Below are 22789 nucleotides of genomic sequence, written 5' to 3'. Positions count from 1 at the left end.
TGTTTGTTTTTACCCTCAGTGTCTTTTTAAAAACATTTTGTATTAGAGTGTAGCTGATTAACAACATTGTGAGAGTTTCAGGTGGACAGCAAAGGTATTCAGCCACATACATACATGTACCCGTTCTCCCCGAACTCCCCTCCCATCCTCGCTGCCATGTAACAGTAAGCAGAGCTCCCTGTGCTGTACAGAAGGTCCCTGTTGGCTGTCCTAAAACAAGACCCTTCTGAATCTAGCAATCCCGGGAATCACGAGTTTTTCCAGTTTGGCTGGTAGAAACAGGTACTATTCCCAGCCCTGGATGGGTTCCAAGGAGTGTTTTTTGTATTGTCTTGGGCAGTTCTTTACTTGGCTTTGGATGGTTTCTAACACACGCACCTGTTAGTCAGCACTCTGCTGCACACGTGAGGGACGCCACCTGCGGGCCTCTGGAGTGCCTGTGGCGCTCCCTGACCGGGAGTCCCGGCTGCCCCGTCTCCCCAGGCTGTCTGCCGGTCTCCTCGGTTTGCTGGTCCCCTCTGTGCCTTGCGGCTGTCGGACTTGGGCCCAGTGGGCTGGGCCCCTCACTGTTTCCCGTCTCTCAGAGATCACTGCCCTTATTGCTGACGTCCAGTGTCTTGGGAACTATTGTTTCATATATTTTGTCCAGTTTTTGGTTGTTTCAAGAAGGAAGTAAATCCAGTACCTGTTATTCCAGTTTGGCCAGAAGCAGATTGTCAGATTAAATCTTAAATGAATATTACTTTTTCAGTTTAATTTTCCAAAACATGGATTAAAACTTTCTGATGATATTATCTCTAAGTGAGATTATTTTTCAGGAGCAAGCCCATATCTTAATGTAGGCAGTACCAGATGATTTCTTAATCCTTTGCAGCTATTTATAAAACCTGTTGTGATGGTATCTTCCTGTTCCATGTAAAGCTGTGTTCTAATAAAGATTTAAATTCATACAGTGTGTAGTTGCTGTACATTAATGATCAAATTTTTTCCAACCTGTTATCTGTATCCTCCTCTCCCTGCCAACCAATGGTGAAGATATAATGAAACTGGTGATGAGGCATTGTAAATAGTCCCTGCAGTCTTTTGGAAAACAAACTGCAACTATATATTAAAAGGCAAAAAAGAAAAAAATGATGATATCCTTCGAGTCATTAACCCCACTTATAGAGTTATAGCCAATGTAAATAAGATACATAAAAGCTATCTCTCTGAAAATGTTAATCATAGTGCTAATATAATGGAAAAATTGGAAATCTTTAAAAAAATTGTACTTGATTTACAATACTGCATTATTTTCAGATGTACAGCAAAGTGATTTTTTTGGATATTTCATTACAAGTTATTACAAGATACTGAATTTCCTGTTATACCGTAAATCCTTATTGCTTATCTGCTTTTTGTATAGTAGTTTTATCTGTTAATTCCATATTCCTAATTTGTACCCCCCTTCCCTCCCTCTCCCCTTTGATAACTGTATGTTTGTTTTCTATGGCTGTGAGCCTGTTTCTGGTTTGTATATGGATTCATTTGTATTATTTTTTACATCCCACACATGTGACATCATATAGTAACTCTTTACCTGCCTGACTTCGTTATACTTCCTGGCCCATGCCTGCTGCTGTCAATGGGAATGTTTCACTGTTTTGGCTGAGTTATATTCCACTGTGTGTCTGCGCGCCACATCTTTTGAGCCAGTCATGCACTGACGGGCATTTGGTTGCTGCGCTGTCTTGCTATTGTAAATGGCGCTGCTGCGAACATTAGGGTACACATATCTTTTCAAATTAGAATTTTTGTCTTCTCCAGATAATTATCCAGGAGTTGGATTATTGGATCACATGCTAGCTCTATTTTAGTATTTTAAGGAACCTCCAAACCTCTTTTACCATAGTGGCTGCACAAGTTTACATTCCCCCCAAACAGTAGGAGAGCTCTCTCTTCTCCACACCCTCTCCAGCATTTTCAGACTTTTTAAATGATGATCATTTTGAATAGTGTGAGGTGATACCTTACTGTGGTTTTGACTTGCATTTCTCTAATGATGAGCAATGATGAGCATCTTTTCATGTGTATGTTGGCCATCTGTATGTCTTCTTTGGAAAAATGTCTGTTTAGGACTTCTGCCCATTCTTTGATTGTTTTTTACAATATTGAGTTTTATGAGCTGTTTGGAGATTTTGGATAGTAACTCCTTGTTGCCCGCATCACTTGCAAGTATTTTCTTCCATTCCTTAGGTTGTCTTTTTATTTTGTTGATGATTTCTTTGCAAAATCTTTTTAAGTTTGATCAAGTCCCATTTGTTTATTATTGCTTTTATTTCTTTATTTCTTTGGGAGACTGATCTAAGAAAATATTTCTACAATTTATGTCAGAGAATGTTTTGCCTATGTTTTCCTCTAGGAATTTTAAGGTGCCATGTCTTACATTTAAGTCTTCAAACCATTTTGAGTTTATTTTGTATATGGTATGTGGGAGTGTCCTAATTTCATCGATTTACATGTAGCTGTCCATGTTTTCCAACACCACACGTTAAAGACACTGCCTTTTCCCCAGTGTATATTCTTACCTCCTTTGTTGTCGACTAATCGACTACATGTGCATGGGTTTATTTCTGGGGTCTATTCTGTTCCATTGATCTATGTATCTGTTCTCAGTGTCAAAATAGGTACCCACAAAAAGGTTTTAATATCCAAAATATATTTAAAAACAACTACAACAGCAAAGAAACCCAAACAGCCCAATTTGAAAATGAGCAAAGACTTACATAGATTTTCTCCAAGAAGATTTATAGATGGCTAATAAATGAAAAACATTCAGTATCAGTAGCTATTAGGGGATGCAAATCAAAACCAGTGTGATAACCACTTCATACCCATTGTGCTAAGTCGCTTCAGTTATGTCTGACAGTACGCAACCGTGTGGACTGTAGCTTGCTAGGCTTCTCTGTCCATGGGGATTCCCCGGGCAAGAATACTGGAGTGGGTTGCCGTGCCCGCCTCCAGGGGCTCTTCCCGACCCAGGGATCGAACCCGCATCTCTTCATGTCTCCGGCATTGGCAGGCGGCTTCTTTACCACTAGTGCCACCTGGGAAGCCCTAATACCCATTGGTATTGTTATTATAAAGACACAGAAAATAACATCTGGTAAGATATGGAAAAACTGGAATTCTTGAGTGGGAATTTCTAGTGGGAATGTAAAAGGCTGCAGCTACTGTGGAAAACAGACCCTCAAAGTGCTAAATATATTACCATGTAACCTAGTAATTCCACTTTAAGGTATATACCCCAGAGAACTGACACGGGGACTCAGACACTTGCACTTCAGTGTTCACAGCAGCAGCATTCGCAACAGCCAAAAGGTGGAAACAACCCAAATATCCATCAAGAGATCAATGGATAAACAGTGTTGCAAGGCTACATATCCATAAGCCATAAAAAGGGAGGAAATTCTGGCACATGTAACATGGACGAACTCTGAAGGCTTTATGCTAAGTGAAAGAAGCTAGACACCAAAGAACCAAGCCTGTATGAGCCCACTTGTGTGAGGTACCCAAGCAGTCATACTCATAGAGATAGAGAGTAAATGGTGGTTCTCAAGGCCTGGAGATGGTGCTGTTTAACGGGTGCAGAATTTCAGTTTGTGCTGAAAATAAATTCTGGAGATGGATGGCAGTGATGGGTGCACAAAACTGGAATTGTGCTTAAAGCTGCCGAACCACACACTTACAAATGGTTAAATGACGAATTTTGTTATGTGTATTTTACCGCAAAAAAAGTATACATCTTTGTTAGATGTGTATATATGTATATATGTGTACACATGTATATACCTTGTTAGTAACTCACATTCCAAAGAGTAGCCTGAGAAGTGCTGATCAGCCATCCCGCCTGCTCCCCTCTCCCCAGGAGTGACACACGCGGCCATCTGGGCGGCCTGCATCTCTTATCTCAGTGCCGCGGTTCCCCCTGAGCTGAGGACGTCTGCCCAGGGCATCCTGCAAGGCCTGCATCTGGGTTTGGGGAGAGGCTGTGGTGCCATGATTGGAGGCGTGTTAGTCAACTTTTTTGGTAAGAACGGCTTGCTTTCTTTCCCTTTCTTCTTTGATGAAACCTTACAATTTTTCAGCAACACCTCCATAAACACCTAGATTATTACTGAAGATCGCCAGAAGCTAGACTCTCGTTCTCATATTCTTTTTCTAGCTTTCACAGTAGTCAGAATTGCAGTGCAGTGTGCTTCAGTAGTTAAGAGGATTAGAGCAGACAGACAGTTAACCGCAGTGCAACACAGATACCTCAGAGGAGCCAAACCAAGGAAGAAGCCCACGTGCTTTTGGTTGAAGTGCCCTAAACCTGTTGGTGAAAACGCTGGAGAAAAGATAACTCATCACTGGTTTCCATCTGGCTTTGGTGGCCTCCCTGCGTCTGTGAGAACAGTCTGTCTGCTCCATCAGCTCCCCCTTACCGGAAATACAGGGGCCGAGGTGGAGGTGGGATGATTCTGCTCCAGGATCTTGACTACTCAGTCATCTACAGAAGGTGGGCTCAGAGATGTCTGAATTTATAGCACCTATTGAGCTTGGCTGTTTTAACTACAGATTAATAGGACTGTTTATAACAGGTAGATGGCCTTTATGAAGAAGAGAGCCCACTGCATTTTAAAAAGGCACTCAGAGACAGTCCCTTTATTTTATAAATGCAGTCTGATCAATGACAGATATGCAATACCAGCTCGTGGGTCACTTGACAACTACCCAGACTTGATTTTCCTTCGGTATGAAGCTAACGGCCACTTGCCATGCTCTGCTGGCTTTGTCAGCTTTAGAACATCGACAGGCCTGGGTGAGGGCTACCCGCCTTGCCAGGAACTACTCTCTAGAGCGTCACTTGTTTTCACAGGGGCTGCTGCAACCTTCCGAGGAATTGGCATGGCCTGCCTGGTGATCCTCCTGCTCTTTGCCCTGATCCAGTGGCTGGCAGTACCCGATGAGGAAGAAGGTAGACATGTTCATTGACCCTTAATGGTTCTAAAGGCTGAAGCCAAGGGGAGTTCTGCACATACCCCTGAGAAACCCAGAGGTGGCAAGAGTGTGCCACAGACCTGCATGGCTCCGAGCTCGTGTGCACCGCGGCTGGAGAGATGCCACTCGCTGTGCTGAAAAGAATACTGGTTGTTTAAATAGCTTGGGGTTTCCTTCCTTTTGTTTTGTCTTACAGTACAAGGTACTGGGGAAAGTATTGGTTTTAAATTTCTCAGGTATTCTAAAGAGATTTAAATTTTAAATACAGAAAGGACTATACAGTCATTCTACTATTAGGGACAGGAAGTGGTATTCATCTCTGCACCTTACCTTCATCTGGAAAAAAAAAAAAAAGCCTAAACGTTAATTTGAAGTCTTCCCTTAATTAGGCATGAGAGTGAAAGTGGTAGCTGCTTAGTCGTGTCCGACTCTTTGCGACCCCATGGACTGTGGCCCACCAGGCTCCTCGGTCCATGGGATTCTCCAGGCAAGAGTACTGGAGTGGGTTGCCATTCCCTTCTCCAGGGGATCTTCCCAACCTGGGGACTGAACCAAGGTCTCCTGCATTGCAGGCAGATTAGGTATGGACTTCATTAAAATTATTATACACCAAGGTTATATCCAATATAATGTGTGGATGAAAACAAGTTTTCAACTTATTTGGGCAGTCAACTTTTTTTTTTTGAATGAAGAAGGCCAACCATTAAAACAAATATTCTTTCTCAGCTCCTGAGTCCTAAAACAGGCTCATCTTCTATGGTGTCTTTTCCTTTGAGGAGCATTTGCCTCAAGTACTCAAAGTGCTTCTATTAAGAGAAAAACTAACTTGTTACAGAAATCCCATAGACAAATTTTAATGCCAACAAGTTACTCAGTCAGAAAGACCAATACTGACTTTTCTCACTCTTGTTCTTCCATAATCCTAACCAGATCATATCTCTTACATAGCTTGGTCCATGCCTTCAGTAAAAGTCTAATAAAAGCATCTGTCATGCAATTTTCCTGTTTTGATGCTTATCTTTACAATTTCAGTACTGTAAGTGGGCTGAAGCTATAACCTATGCCCCACAAATATGATATACTGATACATTAACAATACATTTCATAAATATGTTCATGTCTGTTAGGCTCTGGAAGGCAGACATCACATTCATTTGCTCAGTAATCTCCACCAGGCAGAGAAACCACCCTTGCTACACTGCAACGTGCTGACATTCCCAAGCACACTAGAATGGGCTTATCAAGGTTGTCTGTTTATTTTTTACTATTTATATATACTTACATGCATCTGCTTAAATATGTAGAAAACTGACAAATGATTTAAACACGATTCTCTCTCCAGACAAGACGATGTTGGCAGAAAGGATCCCTGTTCCCTCTAGCCCTGTTCCCATAGCAACCATCGACTTGGTCCAACAACAGACAGAAGATGTTATGCCACGCACTGAGCCCAGACTTCCCCCCAAGAAAACCAAGCACCAGGAAGAACAGGAGGATGTGAACAAGCCAGCCTGGGGGGTCAGTTCCTCTCCCTGGGTGACCTTTGCCTACGCACTCTACCAGATCAAAGAGATGATGCAGCTCACGAGGGACAGCCGTGCTTCTGAGATACAGCCTCTGCAGGTAAAGGTCCTCTGCTGCCCACCTTACGCGGGCCTGGTTGTTCCAGATGTTCGTTCAGCGAAACTTCTGGGAGGTCTGACGGGGGAAATAAACATGCAGACAGGTAATTTCAGTACTTTTGTGACAAGTGTGTTACAGAGGTGTATACAAGGTCTCAGAGGGAAGACTCTGCCTTACACAGTTCAGAAAGGCCTCACAGAGAAGACAGTACTTCTTGAAAGAAATTCATTCTGACTTTCTATATTTCTTTAAAATGTCTGTGTTGATGGACACTAGTTACCGTGTGGATATATGGTTCTTGCCTTGGTTGGATTAATTAATCTCTAATTTAAAAATTCTAGTGGGGACTTTCTATATCGTAGTATGTCAGTAAATATCTGATGAATTAGTTAGTACTCTGAGCCACTGTAGGCGTCTTATAGGATACCCAGCTGAGTGGAGTGTGGATTTGCTGGTGGGCTCACCTGACAGATAAAAAGTGTGGTTTTTCTTATCCTTAGGGTATCTCCTGAGTAGAGTTGAATCGCATGGATAAAACATTGTAGGCAATTGTCACTGAAGCTATATTAATACTTTTGGAAAATGATTAAGTGTGACTTCGTTTAGCCAAAGTAACGAGTTTGGACGTCCCTGTGTTCTTTTAATCAAATCATTCTCTTTCATGGGATGAATCGTCAGTTTTATATCTAGAGCAGTTTCAGAGGACATAGGAGGAAAAAAAATAAAGGAGAAAGACTTAAAGAGTAGTTTGATAATTTCTTTAATTTGAAATACATTAATTAATTTATCACAATTTTGTAAACTAACATAGTATTTCTATAGCTTAAACCAAATCTGATTCTTTGCTAGTAACGTCTAGTGCATGTATGATCTTATTGGTCTATCAAGATAAACTCATGCAAATCCTCTGCTCACAAGTCAAGAAGGATGATAGGAGGGTGGGAAGAGCGTATGAAGGAGGTGAAGCAGGAGGAAAAATGAGGTCTTCTGCCCAAATGGCAGTGTTTTCATACTTCGGACACTTATCCTCATTTTCACAGAAGCCTATGAGGCTTAAGCATCATTAAACATTTTTTTCTGGTATGTTAAGATTAATTAAACCTAGCTGGTATAACTTATTCTTATAAAGAAGTCATCATACAATTTTTTCTTTCACATTTTAGAATCAATTACAGAAATAAAACTTTTTTTTTTGGTGCTCAGCTATTTGAAGTGATGGGTATTAGTTCGGAGGGCAATCCATTAAAGAAAAACAAAAACATATTTTCTGATTTTCAGAAACCAGGAATGTGGTATTTTACAGACATGGTGTAGGTGATGTTCTGGAGTGATAGGTACTCCCTCAAACCAGCTGGTCACATAGGGGCTCGTTTACTTTTTTTTTTTGACATGGATGTTCCGCCTTATTTGTTTAGTTAAATACACATCAGGATTCTTCATTTCAGGACCTTTCTTCTCCTGGTCCCATCTCCAAGGCCAAGAATGCCTTCCTTACTCCCTGTTAGACAAGGTGCCTTCCAGCCTTGAATGCTCTGGCCTCAGCAAACGGCATGAGTTTCCATTCCATGCTGCTCACCCAGCGACTTGCCACAATGGCCAGTGGGGGCCCAGGAAGCATCTGCTGATGTAGACTGTTTTCCTAGGAGTAACAGGCATTTTGGTAGTAATGTATCCTTTATCCACAAGGTACATCTGCTTACAGTGTTTATGTTTTTCATGCGGCTTTGGCAGTTGCACGTAGGAAAGGAGATGAAAGGTAAGCCGTTCCACCCTTATTCCTCTATTACTTGTTTCCTGAAGTGGTTGCTTCAGGATGCTCTCCCCATGCTGCCTCTATCTTACTTGAAAGCATATAAAAAGTTTGCTAGCGCTGACCATGGGGCATATCCTGTCTTTACCTTCCAGGGGACCAGTGAGAATCAGAAAAATTCTGCAGCGAGTGGAGCCCAGCCTGGACCATGTGAGGCTCCCCCTGACCCACCTAGAAGCCAGCCATCCCCTCCAGCAGCCGCATCTCAGACGCAGAGCAGCCCTGCTCACCCCAGTGTGGACCCGCGCACAGAGGACCGTGAGGACCACCAGGCTCCGCCTGCCGCTGGGGGACACTGAGGCGTCTGTTCACCTCACACCCTGCATGGAGCTGGGCTCCTCTGCCAGGACGGAGGGAGAGGCGCCTGAACCCAGGACACGCCTCTCTTGAGGAGCATAGCACCACATACGCTTCTAAACACCGGAACTCATCACCATGGAGACACTCACACACATAAGAGCTACAGTACATATTGGCAGAAACAGGCCACCTCCCACAGCCCCACCGGAGTCACAGGAGGAAAACGGAGTCAGTGAGGGCTTTCGGTTCTTGGGTTTGTAGGTTAAGGACCACAGGACTTCTCTGCCAGGGCAGTAAGAGTTGGAACCAGCAGTTACACTGAATGGGTGGAGGGGAAGAAAGTGTTTCAAGGTGAATGCTGATATAAGTTCCCTCTTCTGATTATTTATTCTAATTATTTGGTTCTTAATGCAAACGGGGAAGAAACAGAATACATCTATAATTTTGTTTCTTTTAAAAAGAACCATTTAAAAATTATAAGACTTATTTTAAAAGTAACCAGATAAAAGTTGGTAGCATCTATGTTTTTGTTTAATAAGAAAGAAAAAAAAAGAGGAAAAAGTTTCGTCAGAAACTCGGGATATCTCTAGGAAATATATTTTTATATGTGTATGGTATACAATAGTCAATTCTTAGAGCAGCAAAAGCTGTTACTGACCACTGCAAGCTAAGCTGAGCTTTAAAATGCCTTCTGTTTTAAATGGGCTTTAAGACCAGAGGAAGGAATATTTGAAATAAACCAACCAACTCAGTATGCTGTGGCTTGATAGACAAAGGTTTACTAAATATATTGATACTGTAAATAGCCTCGATCACTATTTACAGCTTTCTAGTGATTTGGGCTCTAATTAGCTGATGGAATAAAACAAACACAAAATCAATGAATTCCTAAGGGTTTCTTTTAATTAAGCAGTACTACTTACAAATAACAGTATAAGATTTAAGTGCCTGGGGGAGGGATACAATTTTTTAAAATTACATAATGGCTCAGTTTTTGTTTTGTTTTTGGTGAGGGGAAAAGGTGGTGACAGGAAGCCAGGAATGGGAAAGACAGAAATAAGAAGTTAAGTACACTTTCCAATGACCTAAGACACAAGTATCCGTATATGCTTTCCCATGAAGACACAGTCAGACACTGGACAGCTCGGGTGTGAGCACGCTGCTGTGAGCGCTGCGCCTACAGTCAGGACAGCGCCGGGGGCTCCTGCGCAGAGCTCGCTGCTGAAAATGAACGCTGAGGGTACGGGAGGCCTTGGGGCAGCGCGTGGGCAAGGCAACATGGCTGCAGCTGAAGGAAGGTCAGTTACACAGTGTCTACGATACTGTGGGTGAGCACAGAGGAGAGCAAAGAAAAGAACAGACTTAAAAATGAAAAACCCACCTTCCTCTCTGACCCCGACTAGGCAGGACCAACTGTAAATAAGGGCTTCCCCACGACACCGCACTTCTGCCCATAACAGTATCTGGGAGAAGGCACTCTACACTCGGATATCTAGCTTCACCACAGCACACAGCCTAAAAATAAAATAATGGGAAGGAACAGAATTAAGCAAATAGTTATTTTTGCACTTGACTGAAATGTACTGTACTGTAAATTATCATAACTCATTTTAAGTGACCTTTAAAATCAGATGTATTTATTATGCTTATGTAATTATAGAAATAGAGAGACGGGTGACAGGCTGACCCTCACCTATGAATATACAGTATGTGGATTTGTGAAACTGACTGTAGGAAGTCAAAGAACTTCTACTGTGTCTTGTGTTTACAGTTCTGATTTATTCCTCCGAAAAGCCTGCTGTTTTGGAAATGCACACTTGACATGTTCAAATAAAAATACCATTTTTAAATATTTCCTAAATGATAACGATGTGACCAAACAAATAAAAGTCCCTTGCTCTGTAATGAATGAGATCAAATTCTACAGGCCTTTATTATGAGACATTTACTGTGAGAGCTGATTCAACAATGCAGTAATTTCCAACCTTTCAGAACAGAGACCTTCATGGGTTTGTAGACTTTGTGACTTCCGTCCTTAAAGTGCCATTAAAAAATAGAGTGCAAATTAAATTTTGATTTGATAATTTTATAATGCCTTTTGAGAACCCCTGGAAATACCTAGGGAAGTCACAAAGCCCAGGCTGGCAATCAGTGCTTTAATGACCTGTTTCATATTTTTCCCTTCATTGTAGAAAAAGTAAATTAGGCAAAGTGCTGAGCTCATGTGGTATCGGAAGAGGTTAGTTACAAATTAGTATTCTATTGCTCAGAGCCTTCAGTAGAATAACAGATGACCCTAACACACATACCTCCACCTACCAAAAAAACCTCATGAAAAGTGTAAGAAATTCACAGGAAGAACATCACAGCCTTACTGGCTTATTCACCTTGTCATGGGCCACAGGAAGCAGAATGCTGGTGAGCGCGTCCCTCTGATGGCAGGTCCTCCGAAACTGCCAGGGTGGGGGCTGCCAGTGGCGCCGGGCCCATCATTTAAGCAGCATTCCTTGCAGTGGATCTGGAGCTAGGCAGTGATTCTGGGAGGTTACTCACTCACAGGAAGCCACACCCATCGTTACCGGGTGCTTGTTGTGTGCTGATGACCTTGTTCTTCTGCCTTACAACCACCCGCTGTGATACGTATCACTGTCCCCATGTTAAGTATGAGGATTCTGCAGCTAACTCAGCTTATGTTATGGGGCCCAGGTCACAAAGCCAGGATTCAGAACTCAAACCCACCTAATGTCCACCCAGGACTTTCCCTGACCCCAGGAGGCAGGGAGGCCTTCCTTGCTTCCGTTGTGGTAAAACGAGCCTGAAGGAAAGCCCTGGTCATTCTGAATCCCCCCTCATGTGTCTGGTACTCACAGGGCACGGTTGTAGCTCCATTTAGGATCCCTAGATATTCCAGATACGTGGAAGTCCAGCACCTTCAAACTCCGGCTTTTAGTCGTGTGTGCCACCCTGGGGGTAACTTGGAAGGTTTGGCAACCTGCAGAGAAAACTTGGAGGTCAGCGGGGATTCTGAAGACCAATGCCATGGAGTCCGGAAGGGCCAGCTGACACAGCCACGGCTCGATGTCCTGAGGTGACAGCCTTGTAGAAGACGCCCTCTAGTGTGGCAGCCATAAGCCACAGGCAAGTTCTTAAGTGGTTGCCATGTGGCTAGTACATCCGAGGAGTTCAATTTCTCGTGCTGTTTAAACAGCCACATGTGGCTCCTGGCTATTATGCTGGACATGCAGAAACAGAGGAAGAAACCACCTTGGGAGCTCTCTGGGTCTTAGTTTTCTCACCTTCACTGTGAAAGGCTGGACCCTAAAATTAACATTATTTTGTGAAGAGGCATTACGTTACACCACCTCATGTGGTTTTAAGGACAAAATGACAAGGTTATCAGCACACAACAAGCGCCCCGTAACAATGGGTGTGGCTTCCTGTGAGTGACTAACCTAGAATCACTGCCTAACTCTACACTGACTCTTAGGTTGTGACAGAGCTGAATGTAGGGAAGCAAAAGATGGTTTTCTCTTTAGAAATTCCTGTTCCTGGATGTGAGAAATGGAGAAAGCTACTTCTGAAGCCCCAGAGCAGTCCTGTGAACCCCTGGCTCAAGAATCCCAAATCACCAGGCAGACGGGAGAGAGGCTGGTGTCTGGACAGACAGAAAATAAAGGGGGAAGGGGAACTGGGCTCTCAAATCACAAAGCGACTTACCTTACGCAAGGACAAACTGTGGTTTAAAATAAGACAGCAGCCAGAAACTTGGTGATGTCCAGAGGGGGAAGATATGAGCCAGTCCAGGTGAGTACCTTACTCTCACTCAGCTCCCATCTCCTTCAGGTGTGAATGCAGGACCACTTACCCCACTGTGGCTCCAGGACGTCCCCACTTTCTGACGGCAACCCAAGGACCTCTAGAGTGCTGGCCACGGAGCCCCAGCGTGCGGCTGTGCGCCTCACTGCTGCCAGGGGAACTTACACCTGGAAGCGACCTATGTGGCATCAGGGACCTCCTCTGTAGCGTTAAGGTCATCTAGCATCGGCCTTACTTCTGAGGTCTAAATGACATACCTCACACACAGTACGCACTCCATAAATGCTGCCAGCATTCTTGTGTGGCAGACAGACACAAGTGCTGTCTCATTTCTCCAGTCAAGGTCCAGCTCTCTGAGTATTTTGTGACATTTAAATCCACTGCATGCTGGATTATGCATGCATAATCTACAGTACTATAGATTAGTACTATCTATCTATAGTACTATAGATATAGTACTATAGTACTATGTTACATGCTTACCTATACCCAGTAAGCTGTCTAATAAGGCATTCCATTATTAGTTCCATTGGAACTTATTCCATTATCAGTTCCATTGGAACTTATTCTAATAAGTTCCAACACGAACTGTAAACATTAAGCGATCAGAGATATTAGTTAAAGGATAAAATTAATCAAAACATAAGTTGAAGAGGATGGGGGGATAAATGACAAGTAATGTTATATGCCAACAAACTGGGCAACCTAGAAGAAACAAATTTCTAGAAACATACAGCCTGCCAAGACTGAATCAAGAAAAAACAAGCAATTTGAACAGATCGATCACTAGAAAAGATAGAATCTGAAGTAATAAAAGTCCCTGCAAACCAAACTCCAGGACCAGATGGCTTCATTGGGGAATTCTACCAAACATATAAAGAGGAATTTATACCTATCCTTCTCAAAAAAGAATTCAAAAAAAACAAGGACAAAGGAACACTCTCAAATTCATTCTGTAAGGCCACCATTACCCTGATATCAAAACCAGACAAAGACAACACAAAAAAGAAAACTACAGGCCAATATCACTGATGAACATAGATGCAAAAATCCTCAACAAAATTTTAGCAAACAGAATTCAGCAACACATCAAAAAGCTAATACACCATGATCAAGTTGGGATTATTCCAGCGATGCAAGGATTCTTCAATATACACAAATCAATCAATGTGATACACCATATTAACAAACTGAAAGATTAAAACCATATGATAACCTCAATAGATGCAGGAAAAACCTTGGACAAAATTCAGTACCCATTTATGATTAAAACTCTTCAAAAAATGGGCACAGAAGGAACCTACCTCAACAGAGTAAAGGCCATATATAAGCCTACAGCAAACATGAGTCTCAATGGTGAAAAACTGAAAGCATTCCCCCTAAGATCAGGAGTGTCCACTTTCACCACTATTATTCAACATACTTCTGGAAGTCCTGCCTACAGCAATCAGAGAAGAAAAAGAAATAAAGGAATCCAGATCAGAAAAGAAGTAAAGCTCTCACTGTTTGCAGATGACACAATACTGCACATAGAAAACCCTAAAAATAGTATCAGAAAATTACTAGAGTTAATCAGTGAATTTAGCAAAGTTGCAGCATACAAAATCAATACACAGAAATCACTTGCATTCTACATACTAACAATGAAAAATCAGAAAGAGCAATTAAGGAATCAATCCCATTCACTACTGCAACAAAAAGAAATATCTAGGAATAATCTTACCTAAGGAGACGAAAGAACTGTACACAGAAAATTATAAGACTGATGAAAGAAATCATAGACAACATAAACAGATGAAGAGCTATTCCATGTTCCTGGGTAGGAAGAATCAATATTGTGAAAATGACTACACTACCAAATGCAATCTACAGATTCAATGTGATCCCTATCAAATTACCAATGGCATTTTTCACAGAACTACAACAAAAAATTTCACAATTCATATGGAAACAAAAGACCCCAAACAGCCAAAGCAGCCTTGAGAAAGAAGAATGGAGCTGGAGGAATCAACCTTCCTGACTTCAGATTATATTACAAAGCTACAGTATGCTACTGGCATAAAAACAGAAATATAGACCAATAGAACAAGGTAGAAAACCCAGAAATGAGCCCATGCACCTATGGGTACCTTATTTTTGACAAAGGAGGCAAGAATATATACAATGGGGCAAAGACAGCCTCTTCAATAAATGGTGCTGGGAAAACTGGACAGCTACATGTAAAAGAATGAAATTAGAACACTTCCTAACACCATACACAAAGATAAACTCAAAATGGATTAAAGACCTAAATGTAAGACCAGAAACTATAAAACTCTTAGAGGAAAACACAGGCAGAATGCTCGATGACATAAATCAAAGCAAGATCCTCATAACTTCCTAGAGTAATGGAAATAAAAACAAAAGTAAACAAGTGGGGCCTGATTAAACTTAAAAGCGTTTGCACAGCAAAGGAAACTATAAGCAAGGTGAAAAGACAACCCTCAGAATGGGAGAAAACAATAGCAAATGAAACAACTGACAAAGAATTAATTTCCAAAATATACAAGCAGCTCGTACAACTCGATACCAGAAAAACAAAATAACCCAATCAAAACGTGGGGAAAATATTTAAACAGACGTTTCTTCAAAGAAGACATACAGATGGCTAGCAAACACATGAAAAGATGCTCAACATCGCTCATTACTAGAGAAACGCAAATCAAAACTACAATGAGATATCACCTCACACCAGTCAGAATGGCCATCACCAAAAAGTCCACAAACAATAAATGCTGGAGATGATGTGGAGAAAAGGGAACGCTCTTGCACTGTTGAATGTAAATTGATACAGCCACTATGGAAGATGGTATGGAGATTCCTTAAAAAACAAGAATAAAACCACCCATATGACCTAGCAATCCCACTCCTAAGCATATACCTTGAGGAAATAAAAATTGAAAAAGACACAGGTATCCCATTGTTCACTCCAGCACTATTTACAATAGCTAGAACATGGAAGCGACCTAGATGTCCACTGACAGATGAATGGATACAGAAGTTGTGGTACATATACACAATGGAACATTACTCAGCCATAAAAAGGAATGCATTTGAGTCTGTTCTAATGACGTGGATGAACCTAGAACCTATTATACAGAGTGAGGTAAGCCAGGAAGAGCTAGATGAACATCGTATTCTGACGCATATATATGGAATCTAGAAAAATGGTACCGAAGAATGGGCAGCAATGGAGAAACAGACACAGAGAATAGACCTACGGACATGGGGAGAGGGGAGGAGAGGGTGAGATGTATGGAGAGAGTAACATGGAAACTTACATTACCATATGTCAAATAGATAGCCAACGGGAATGTGCTGTATGGCTCAGGAAACTCAAACAGGGGCTCTGTACCAACCTACAGGGGAGGCATGGGGCGGCAGATGGGAGGGAGGTTCAAAAGGGAGGGGATATATATATACACATATGGCTGATTCATGTTGAGGTTTGACAGAAAACAAAATTCTGTAAAGCCATTATCCTTCAATTAAAAAATAAATAAGTTTAAAAAAAATATTATACTAAATGAAAAATGCCAGAAACCAAAGGCTACAAATTGTATGAGGCTACTGAGTGAAGCTACAGAGCAGCATGCATGCACTGATATGAAATGTTCAGAATATGCACATATAGAGAGGTGGAGAGGAGACTGCTAGGTGCTGTGGCTCCGGGAAAGAAGACTGGGGCCAAGCAGTGAGTGACTGCTGACGGGCACAGTGGTTTTTTTCAGAGTGACGGAAATGTTCTAAAATTGATTATGGCAATGGTTGTACAACTCTGAATATATTAAGAATCATGAACTGTACACTCTAAATAGATGTGTATATAAATTATATCTCAATAAGTTATTTAAAATATTTTTAATATTTAATATTACATATTAAAAATATGTAAAAGAGGAAATAAAAAAAATACAGAAAGCATCTGGCTCTTAGGGTCAGCTAAAAATACCTGTCTCACTGTAGGAGTCTTCAAAATTCCACATCCATTATGTTATTTTTGCACAGGATCCTTCTTTCAGTTGGACCAAAAAAAAAAGTGATTTAAACATTGTACTTCTCTAAACTCTGGAGTAATAATCACATAAAGAAAAATATAAGATCCTTTGTCTTTTCTTGATGCCATTCTGGGGGTCTTAACTCTTTCACATGTTTAGATATCAACTATTCCAAACCTCTTAAAATCTAGAATTTCTTAAATTTGTAGATTAAAAAAAAAAAAGTCATGAATTCAAATACTGTCCTAAATGTCAGATGGACACTCTCTTGTAATTCAGCCCTATGTATTACGGGCAAACTAAACAACTAGTTCACAAAGCAATTTTTGTGATATATGTTGTAAAACCTTTAAAGAATAATATAGAATGATATGATTATTTACACATGGCCACCTACACTACCTCTCACCCACATATGCTGGTGCCCACCAGTCCAATTTGCTAGCAACAGTGAGCTTTTACGAGGCAGCCCGTGGAAGCAGGAACACAACGAAGGTTCCCCTGTGCTTCCCAGCCACATGCCCATGGTGGCACGAGGCACAGAGCCCGTGCCAACCACCTGAGGAGGGCAGAACCCCTTTACTCAATGCAGACGAGAGACAGGAGATGTCTTGTCCTTTATGTGGCTACTCCTCAAGGGCCCCCCATAGCAGAAGAGTCCATGTTTGATTCTTAAAGAGAATCAATTCAACAACATCTTAACCCCTGGCTTGCTGTGCCACATTCAGATCTTTCCTCACACCTACGTTTTGGCCTCTTTTACTCAGCGTCAAAGCTCACCATCAGTCCCTCACTTCACTCCAGAATTAACATTATGAATCAAGAAAAAGAAAGATCTGTTCTCTATAAGGAAGAACACAAATCTGTTTTGTAGGAAATTGTTATATATAATTGCACAATTTTAAAAAACAGGCCAGTAAACTTGAGGTTAAATTTCAACATACAAAGAAATACAAAAAGTAGTTCAACAATTTCAACGCACACACAAAAATTTAGAAAAGTAATTCTAACTTCTAATCTTTAATATATGTCTATAAAAGTCTTGTCAAAACTTTAAATATAACCTTAGGAAATGTTTCTCTTTACTGAAGTTATCAGTTACTTGGGTATTATAAAAAGTAAAAAAATACGTCACCAATACTGTAAGACCCAAGGCTGTGGAGAGGTGGCCCCTCAGCTTGCTTCTAAAAGTCTCTTCTACCTGAATCATAGGAAGCAGCAGGGCTGGAGTTCTAGTCCCAGGGCTGCCTCTAAAAATCTCTGTAGTCTTGGATAAGTTATTTAACTTTCCCAAGTCTCCATTCCTCCACCATCAGCATTTTCTAAACATTCTGTCCAAGGAATATTAATCTCATAAAGAAGGGTTCTGTTTTCAAATTAAGTCAGAGACTGCTTCACACCATTTCTCCTCTTCAGGAGGTTCACGCAACATGCATCAGCATTACTAAAGGCTCTGAGAAGTCCTGCAGCATCCATCTCGGTTGACCTCAGGATCCCTTACCTGCTAACGCTGAGGCATCCTGTGGACTACACTTTGGAAAACATTGGTCCAGCATATCCCAGGTCTCTTCCAGCCCTTACACTGATAACAGGTGGGAAGAGCAGTGCACTATTTTATTGCAGGTTCTGGGGTTTAAGAGAGGCTTTAATGCCCTGGAGTTGACAAGGAACTTATTCACATTAATTGGACCTTTGAAGATCAACACGATTCCCTTGTTCCTAACGAGAGTCTTCATTCAAGGAAAGTGATAATGACCGTCACACAATCTCAGCAGCCACCTACAGGACAACACACAGAACTGACCAAGAAGGATCAGTTATCTTCAGTGAAGTTTAGCTTTCCTTTCCAGTATGGTTTGATGTTTCTCTGTGGCGAGTGCTTTGGCCACTGCTCCTTGGACAGTTCTGCCCGCCTGCCCATGCCCACTTCCTTGTCCAGGATGAAGTCACTGTGCAGGCTGACTGTCAGGAGTCCTCAGGTTAAAAAGCTGCTCTTCCAAGAAGGTACCTCCAAGGCCATACTGTTCTTCATGGAGTCTCACTTCTTCAGGCGACAAGTGGCTTCCTCCCAGAACAAAGTCTGCAAACCTAGTATTTGTTTTAAATAAAGTTAATGTTATCACAGAAAGCTTTATTTGGAAGATAACACGTTCCCTGGCTACTTATCCCCCTTAATTAAACTTGGCTTTGCATCAGTACAGGATGGCATTTGCACAGTGGGCATGAGAACAGGAATGGCTGTGTGCTCCTCCAGACGTGCAGGAAAGGATCAGGAAGCAGGCAGACTAGAAAGCCCAGGTGCTGCGAAACAGACCCGCTCCAGTTTTCTAATTCCTTTTCTCTCTTATTAAATGTATTATTTACTATTTCAGTGTCTTTCCCCCTTCGATTTTTAATTTGAGGGCACTGCTGTTTGGATAAAGCAATGAAGAAGGAAAAACAGTAAAGAAAAGAGGCTGGGGCAGAGCTTTCTTTCTTGGTGAACTTTATAAATGAGTTTCCAGCCCTAACGCATGAGAAGCAGATGACGCATCCCATTCTGTCTCCCTTCTCCTATGAGTCGTCTTTATGGCCTTCCCTATATAATACATCAGATCAACATTTACTCCGACCCTGGCAGTTCTACGGTGCAATGCAGGGCACTGAAGCCAAAGAAGCTCGATAGCTTCCATGTTATGTTACTCGGGAAGCTGTGTTTCTAGCCTTAAGTACCTGGTCCAAACTGCCATGTTATTTCCGGGGTAACGCCAACCCAGCTGTGGTGTGGGCAGCGGGGCAAGGCTTACTTTTTCGGCTCCTGAAGCCTGGAGACCGCCAGCCAGGACGGGAAGCCGGGGCTGCGGCAGGCCTGGCGGAGCTCCTCCAGGGCGCAGGTTGTGGCTGCATCAGCTTGTTCCTTGTACTCATCTTCAGTAAGAAACTTCACCGCCAGCTTCTCTGATGTAAACCATTTCTTCATTTTCCTAAAACAGGCAGCATTTGGTTGCTAGATTCCTGGCCATATCTGGTCGCTCAACTCAACTCTTAAGATTTATAAAAATACATGTCTTAGAAAGGGAGGAGGGAGGAGGGTTCAGGATGGGGAACACATGTATACCTGTGGCGGATTCATTTTGATATTTGGCAAAACTAATACAGTTATGTAAAGTTTAAAAATAAAATAAAATTAAAAAAAAGAAAGTAATAATTCTTAACTTCCTCTATATCATACTATACTTATTTCTCTTGTTATCCCAATTGAAGTTTATAGAACGTGTAATTTGGGCCTAACTGCACATTCCCCCTCTTGCTGGACCAGCTGAAATAATGTCCTAAGGATCCTTTTTCTCTTTTTTTTGGCTGTGGCATCTTCACTGCAGCCCATGGGATCTTTAGCTGCGGCATGTGGGATCTAGTTCCCCAACCAGGGACTGAGCCTGGGCCTCCTGCATTGGAAGTGTAAAGCCTTAGCCAACTGGATCACCAAGAAGTCCTGAGCATCAATTTCTGATAGAGACATAATTGTATTTTTCTTCCTCGGTGATTTCAAATCAGGCAATTAAAAACCTGGCTTCTTTTTGCCTGCCCTGCTGATTTTCTTGGGCACCAACAGCAGCAAACCTTTGAGATGACCTTTTATGGAGACCCAGCAGAATCACTTGCCACTGAGTCTAAACAGAGAAGCTGGGAAGATCCGCGGGGTATGGCCTCCACCTAGTGGTGGAGACGCTGACTAACCTCAGAGGAAGTAAACACACCTCCCCCGAGTACAAGGGTCCTGTACACACAGTAATTCATAATATTAAAATCATTATTCTTTTGCTACATATGGAGGGGCTCACAAATGGAACTTTTTTCCAACCAAAACAGTCCTAGAGAGAAGAATCTCATAAAGAATGGTAATGATGAAGAGGTTTTAACACATGTATTTATCAGTGAGTTTTAAAAAAATGTTTTAGGTGGTTTAAAATTTAACCAGAGATTCCCAAATACAAATGAGCAACAAAATCACCAGGAGGTGTTTTAACGTATGTTTGCTTTCTTGAGGTTTGGGGCCTGAGAATCTGTAAACTTTTACAGCTCGTCTGCTGGTTGATAAACTGGATTAGGGAGCCACTGACATTATCTCCTCCTCCTCTTCTGAACACTGAACACCTAGCCTGGTCTCCATGGAGGAAAATGCCTGGGCTCAGAGCACAAGACGGGGACACGCTTTCAGCTGTGAGGTTTACCCACTGTGTGAGCTGGGCAGCTCCTTCACAGTTCTGAGCCTCACTTTGCTCACATGGAAGAAAAGTTAAAGCAACATCCGTCTACCTCAGGAGGTCATTGGACAGATGAAAAACATTACTTTTTGTCAAATGCTTAGCACAGTGAACAGCCTACAGTAAGTGTTCGACAGAGATAAAATAATAACACCATATATTATCAAAATGTATTCAAACAGCTCTTTGTAAACTAGAAAGTACTGTACGATCAAAGTATTGTTTCTTTGGCTTATTGTTTACCCTATGAGTTTCTATTTTATTTCCTAATCCTTCACATAATCACTCACCAGCAATATGAAAAGTTGACGAAGTTACAGTCCATTTTGATTGTTAGGTCTGTGTTAAAGAAAACGCACAGCAAATGCATAAGAGGATCACTGTGCAAAAAAGAGAACACACTCGGCTCTTGGCAGGGTAGTGGATGTTGACAAGGAAAGTGGAAGGAATTCTCCTGGGTTCCTCAGTCCACAAGCCAGACAAGGGATGAGAGGCCTGAACGGTGTGCAGTGGCCAGTCCCCTCCTGGCAGAGGGATCTCCAAGAGCCCCAGTCAGCATCTGCCTCTGAGACAGGGCAGAGAGAAGCAGCTGGCAGCAGCCTTGCCAGCATCCTCTGCAGAGAGGCCCTGCCCTGCCTCTGGTGCCTCTTTAACCCTGTGATGTCACCCCCCGTGGAGTCAGCAGATCCATAAACTATCAGCTGGCACAGAGTCTCCTCCTCACACTCAAGTTTAACTCGTGAACAATCACTAACTCCCTCTTCTAGCCTGGCTCTCACTGCCCTGCTCACCTCTTGCCTGGACCCCTGTGACATCTGATGACTGGTCTCCTGCCCCCAAACTTGCCCTTAACCTCCACCCTCTGCACCCAAAGACAGATGGGCCCCATTGCACCACCCAATGAGTGACTGTGGCTTCTGCTTGGATTCTGGCTTGTTGATTGTGCTTTTATTTTCATATTAGTTCAGTTCAGTTCAGTCATTCAGTCGTGTCCGACTCTTTGCGACCCCATGAATCGCAGCACGCCAGGCCTCCCTGTCCATCACCAACTCCCGGAGGTCACTCAGACTCACGTCCATTGAGTCAGTGATGCCATCCAGCCATCTCATCCTCTGTCGTCCCCTTGGACGACAATCCCAATCCCTCCCAGCATCAGAGTCCCTTCCAATGAGTTAACTCTTCGCATGAGGTGGCCAAAATACTGGAGTTTCAGCTTTAGCATCATTCTTTCCAAAGAAATCCCAGGGCTGATCTCCTTCAGGATGGACTGGTTGGATCTCCTTGCAGTCCAGGGGACTCTCAAGAGTCTTCTCCAACACCACAGTTCAAAAGCATCAATTCTTCAGCCCTCAGCTTTCTTCACAGTCCAACTCTCACATCCATACATGACCACAGGAAAACCCATAGCCTTGACTAGAAGGACCTTTGTTGGCAAAGTAGTGTTTCTGCTTTTGAATATGCTATCTAGGCTGGTCATAACTTTCCTTCCAAGGAGCAAGTGTCTTTTAATTTCATGGCTGCAGTCACCATCTGCAGTGACATTGGAGCCAAAAAAAAATAAAGTCTGATACTGTCTTCACTGTTTCCCCATCTATTTCCCATGAAGTGATGGGACCGGATGCCATGATCTTCATTTTCCAAATGTTGAGCTTTAAGCCAACTTTTTGACTCTCTACTTTGACCTTCATCAAGAGGCTTTTGAGTTCCTCTTCACTTTCTGCCATAAGGGTTGTGTCATCTGCATATCTGAGGTGATTGATATTTCTCCCGGCAATCTTGATTCCAGCTTGTGTTTCTTCCAGTCCAGCTTTTCTCATGATGTACTCTGCATATAAGTTATATAAACAGGGTGACAATATACAGCCTTGATGTACTCCTTTTCCTATTTGGAACCAGTCTGTTGTTCCATGTCCAGTTCTAACTGTTGCTTCCTGACC

The 22789-nt window shown here is 42.2% G+C and overlaps 2 protein-coding genes and 1 long non-coding RNA gene across 6 annotated transcripts in view; 1 reads left to right on the top strand and 2 right to left on the bottom strand.

Moving 5' to 3' along the window:
• MFSD6 (major facilitator superfamily domain containing 6) overlaps positions 1-10660 on the top strand; it is an 89996-nt gene extending 79336 nt beyond the window's left edge. For 2 of the 3 annotated variants that reach the window (XM_025273325.3, XM_025273318.3), the window contains 4 exons: positions 3908-4069; positions 4901-4999; positions 6365-6645; positions 8551-10660. In XM_025273325.3, the coding sequence (XP_025129110.2) occupies positions 3908-4069; positions 4901-4999; positions 6365-6645; positions 8551-8754 (746 nt within the window). In that variant the 3' untranslated portion in view covers positions 8755-10660. Of the gene's footprint in view, positions 1-3907; positions 4070-4900; positions 5000-6364; positions 6646-8376; positions 8402-8550 lie in introns of all 3 variants that reach the window. The other variant, XM_025273330.3, reaches the window with a different exon arrangement.
• On the bottom strand, positions 9637-13657 carry LOC123330555. Its single transcript, XR_006546566.2, has 3 exons — positions 11624-13657; positions 11143-11279; positions 9637-10270 (listed from the first exon to the last, which is right to left on the bottom strand). It is a non-coding gene; the product is annotated as an uncharacterized LOC123330555 (long non-coding RNA).
• A 3815-nt stretch (positions 13658-17472) lies between these two features.
• NEMP2 (nuclear envelope integral membrane protein 2) overlaps positions 17473-22789 on the bottom strand; it is a 28061-nt gene continuing 22744 nt past the window's right edge. For both annotated transcript variants that reach the window (XM_025273346.3, XM_044932440.2), the window contains exons 8-9: positions 19395-19571; positions 17473-18696 (exon numbers count right to left, since the gene is read on the bottom strand). In XM_025273346.3, coding sequence (XP_025129131.3) covers positions 18555-18696; positions 19395-19571 — 319 coding nt within the window. In that variant the 3' untranslated portion in view covers positions 17473-18554. The remainder of the gene's footprint in view (positions 18697-19394; positions 19572-22789) is intronic.

This window comes from Bubalus bubalis, chromosome 2 (genome assembly GCF_019923935.1).
Source record: "Bubalus bubalis isolate 160015118507 breed Murrah chromosome 2, NDDB_SH_1, whole genome shotgun sequence".
Lineage (NCBI taxonomy): Eukaryota > Metazoa > Chordata > Mammalia > Artiodactyla > Bovidae > Bubalus > Bubalus bubalis.
This window is presented reverse-complemented; position numbering and strand designations above follow the sequence as displayed.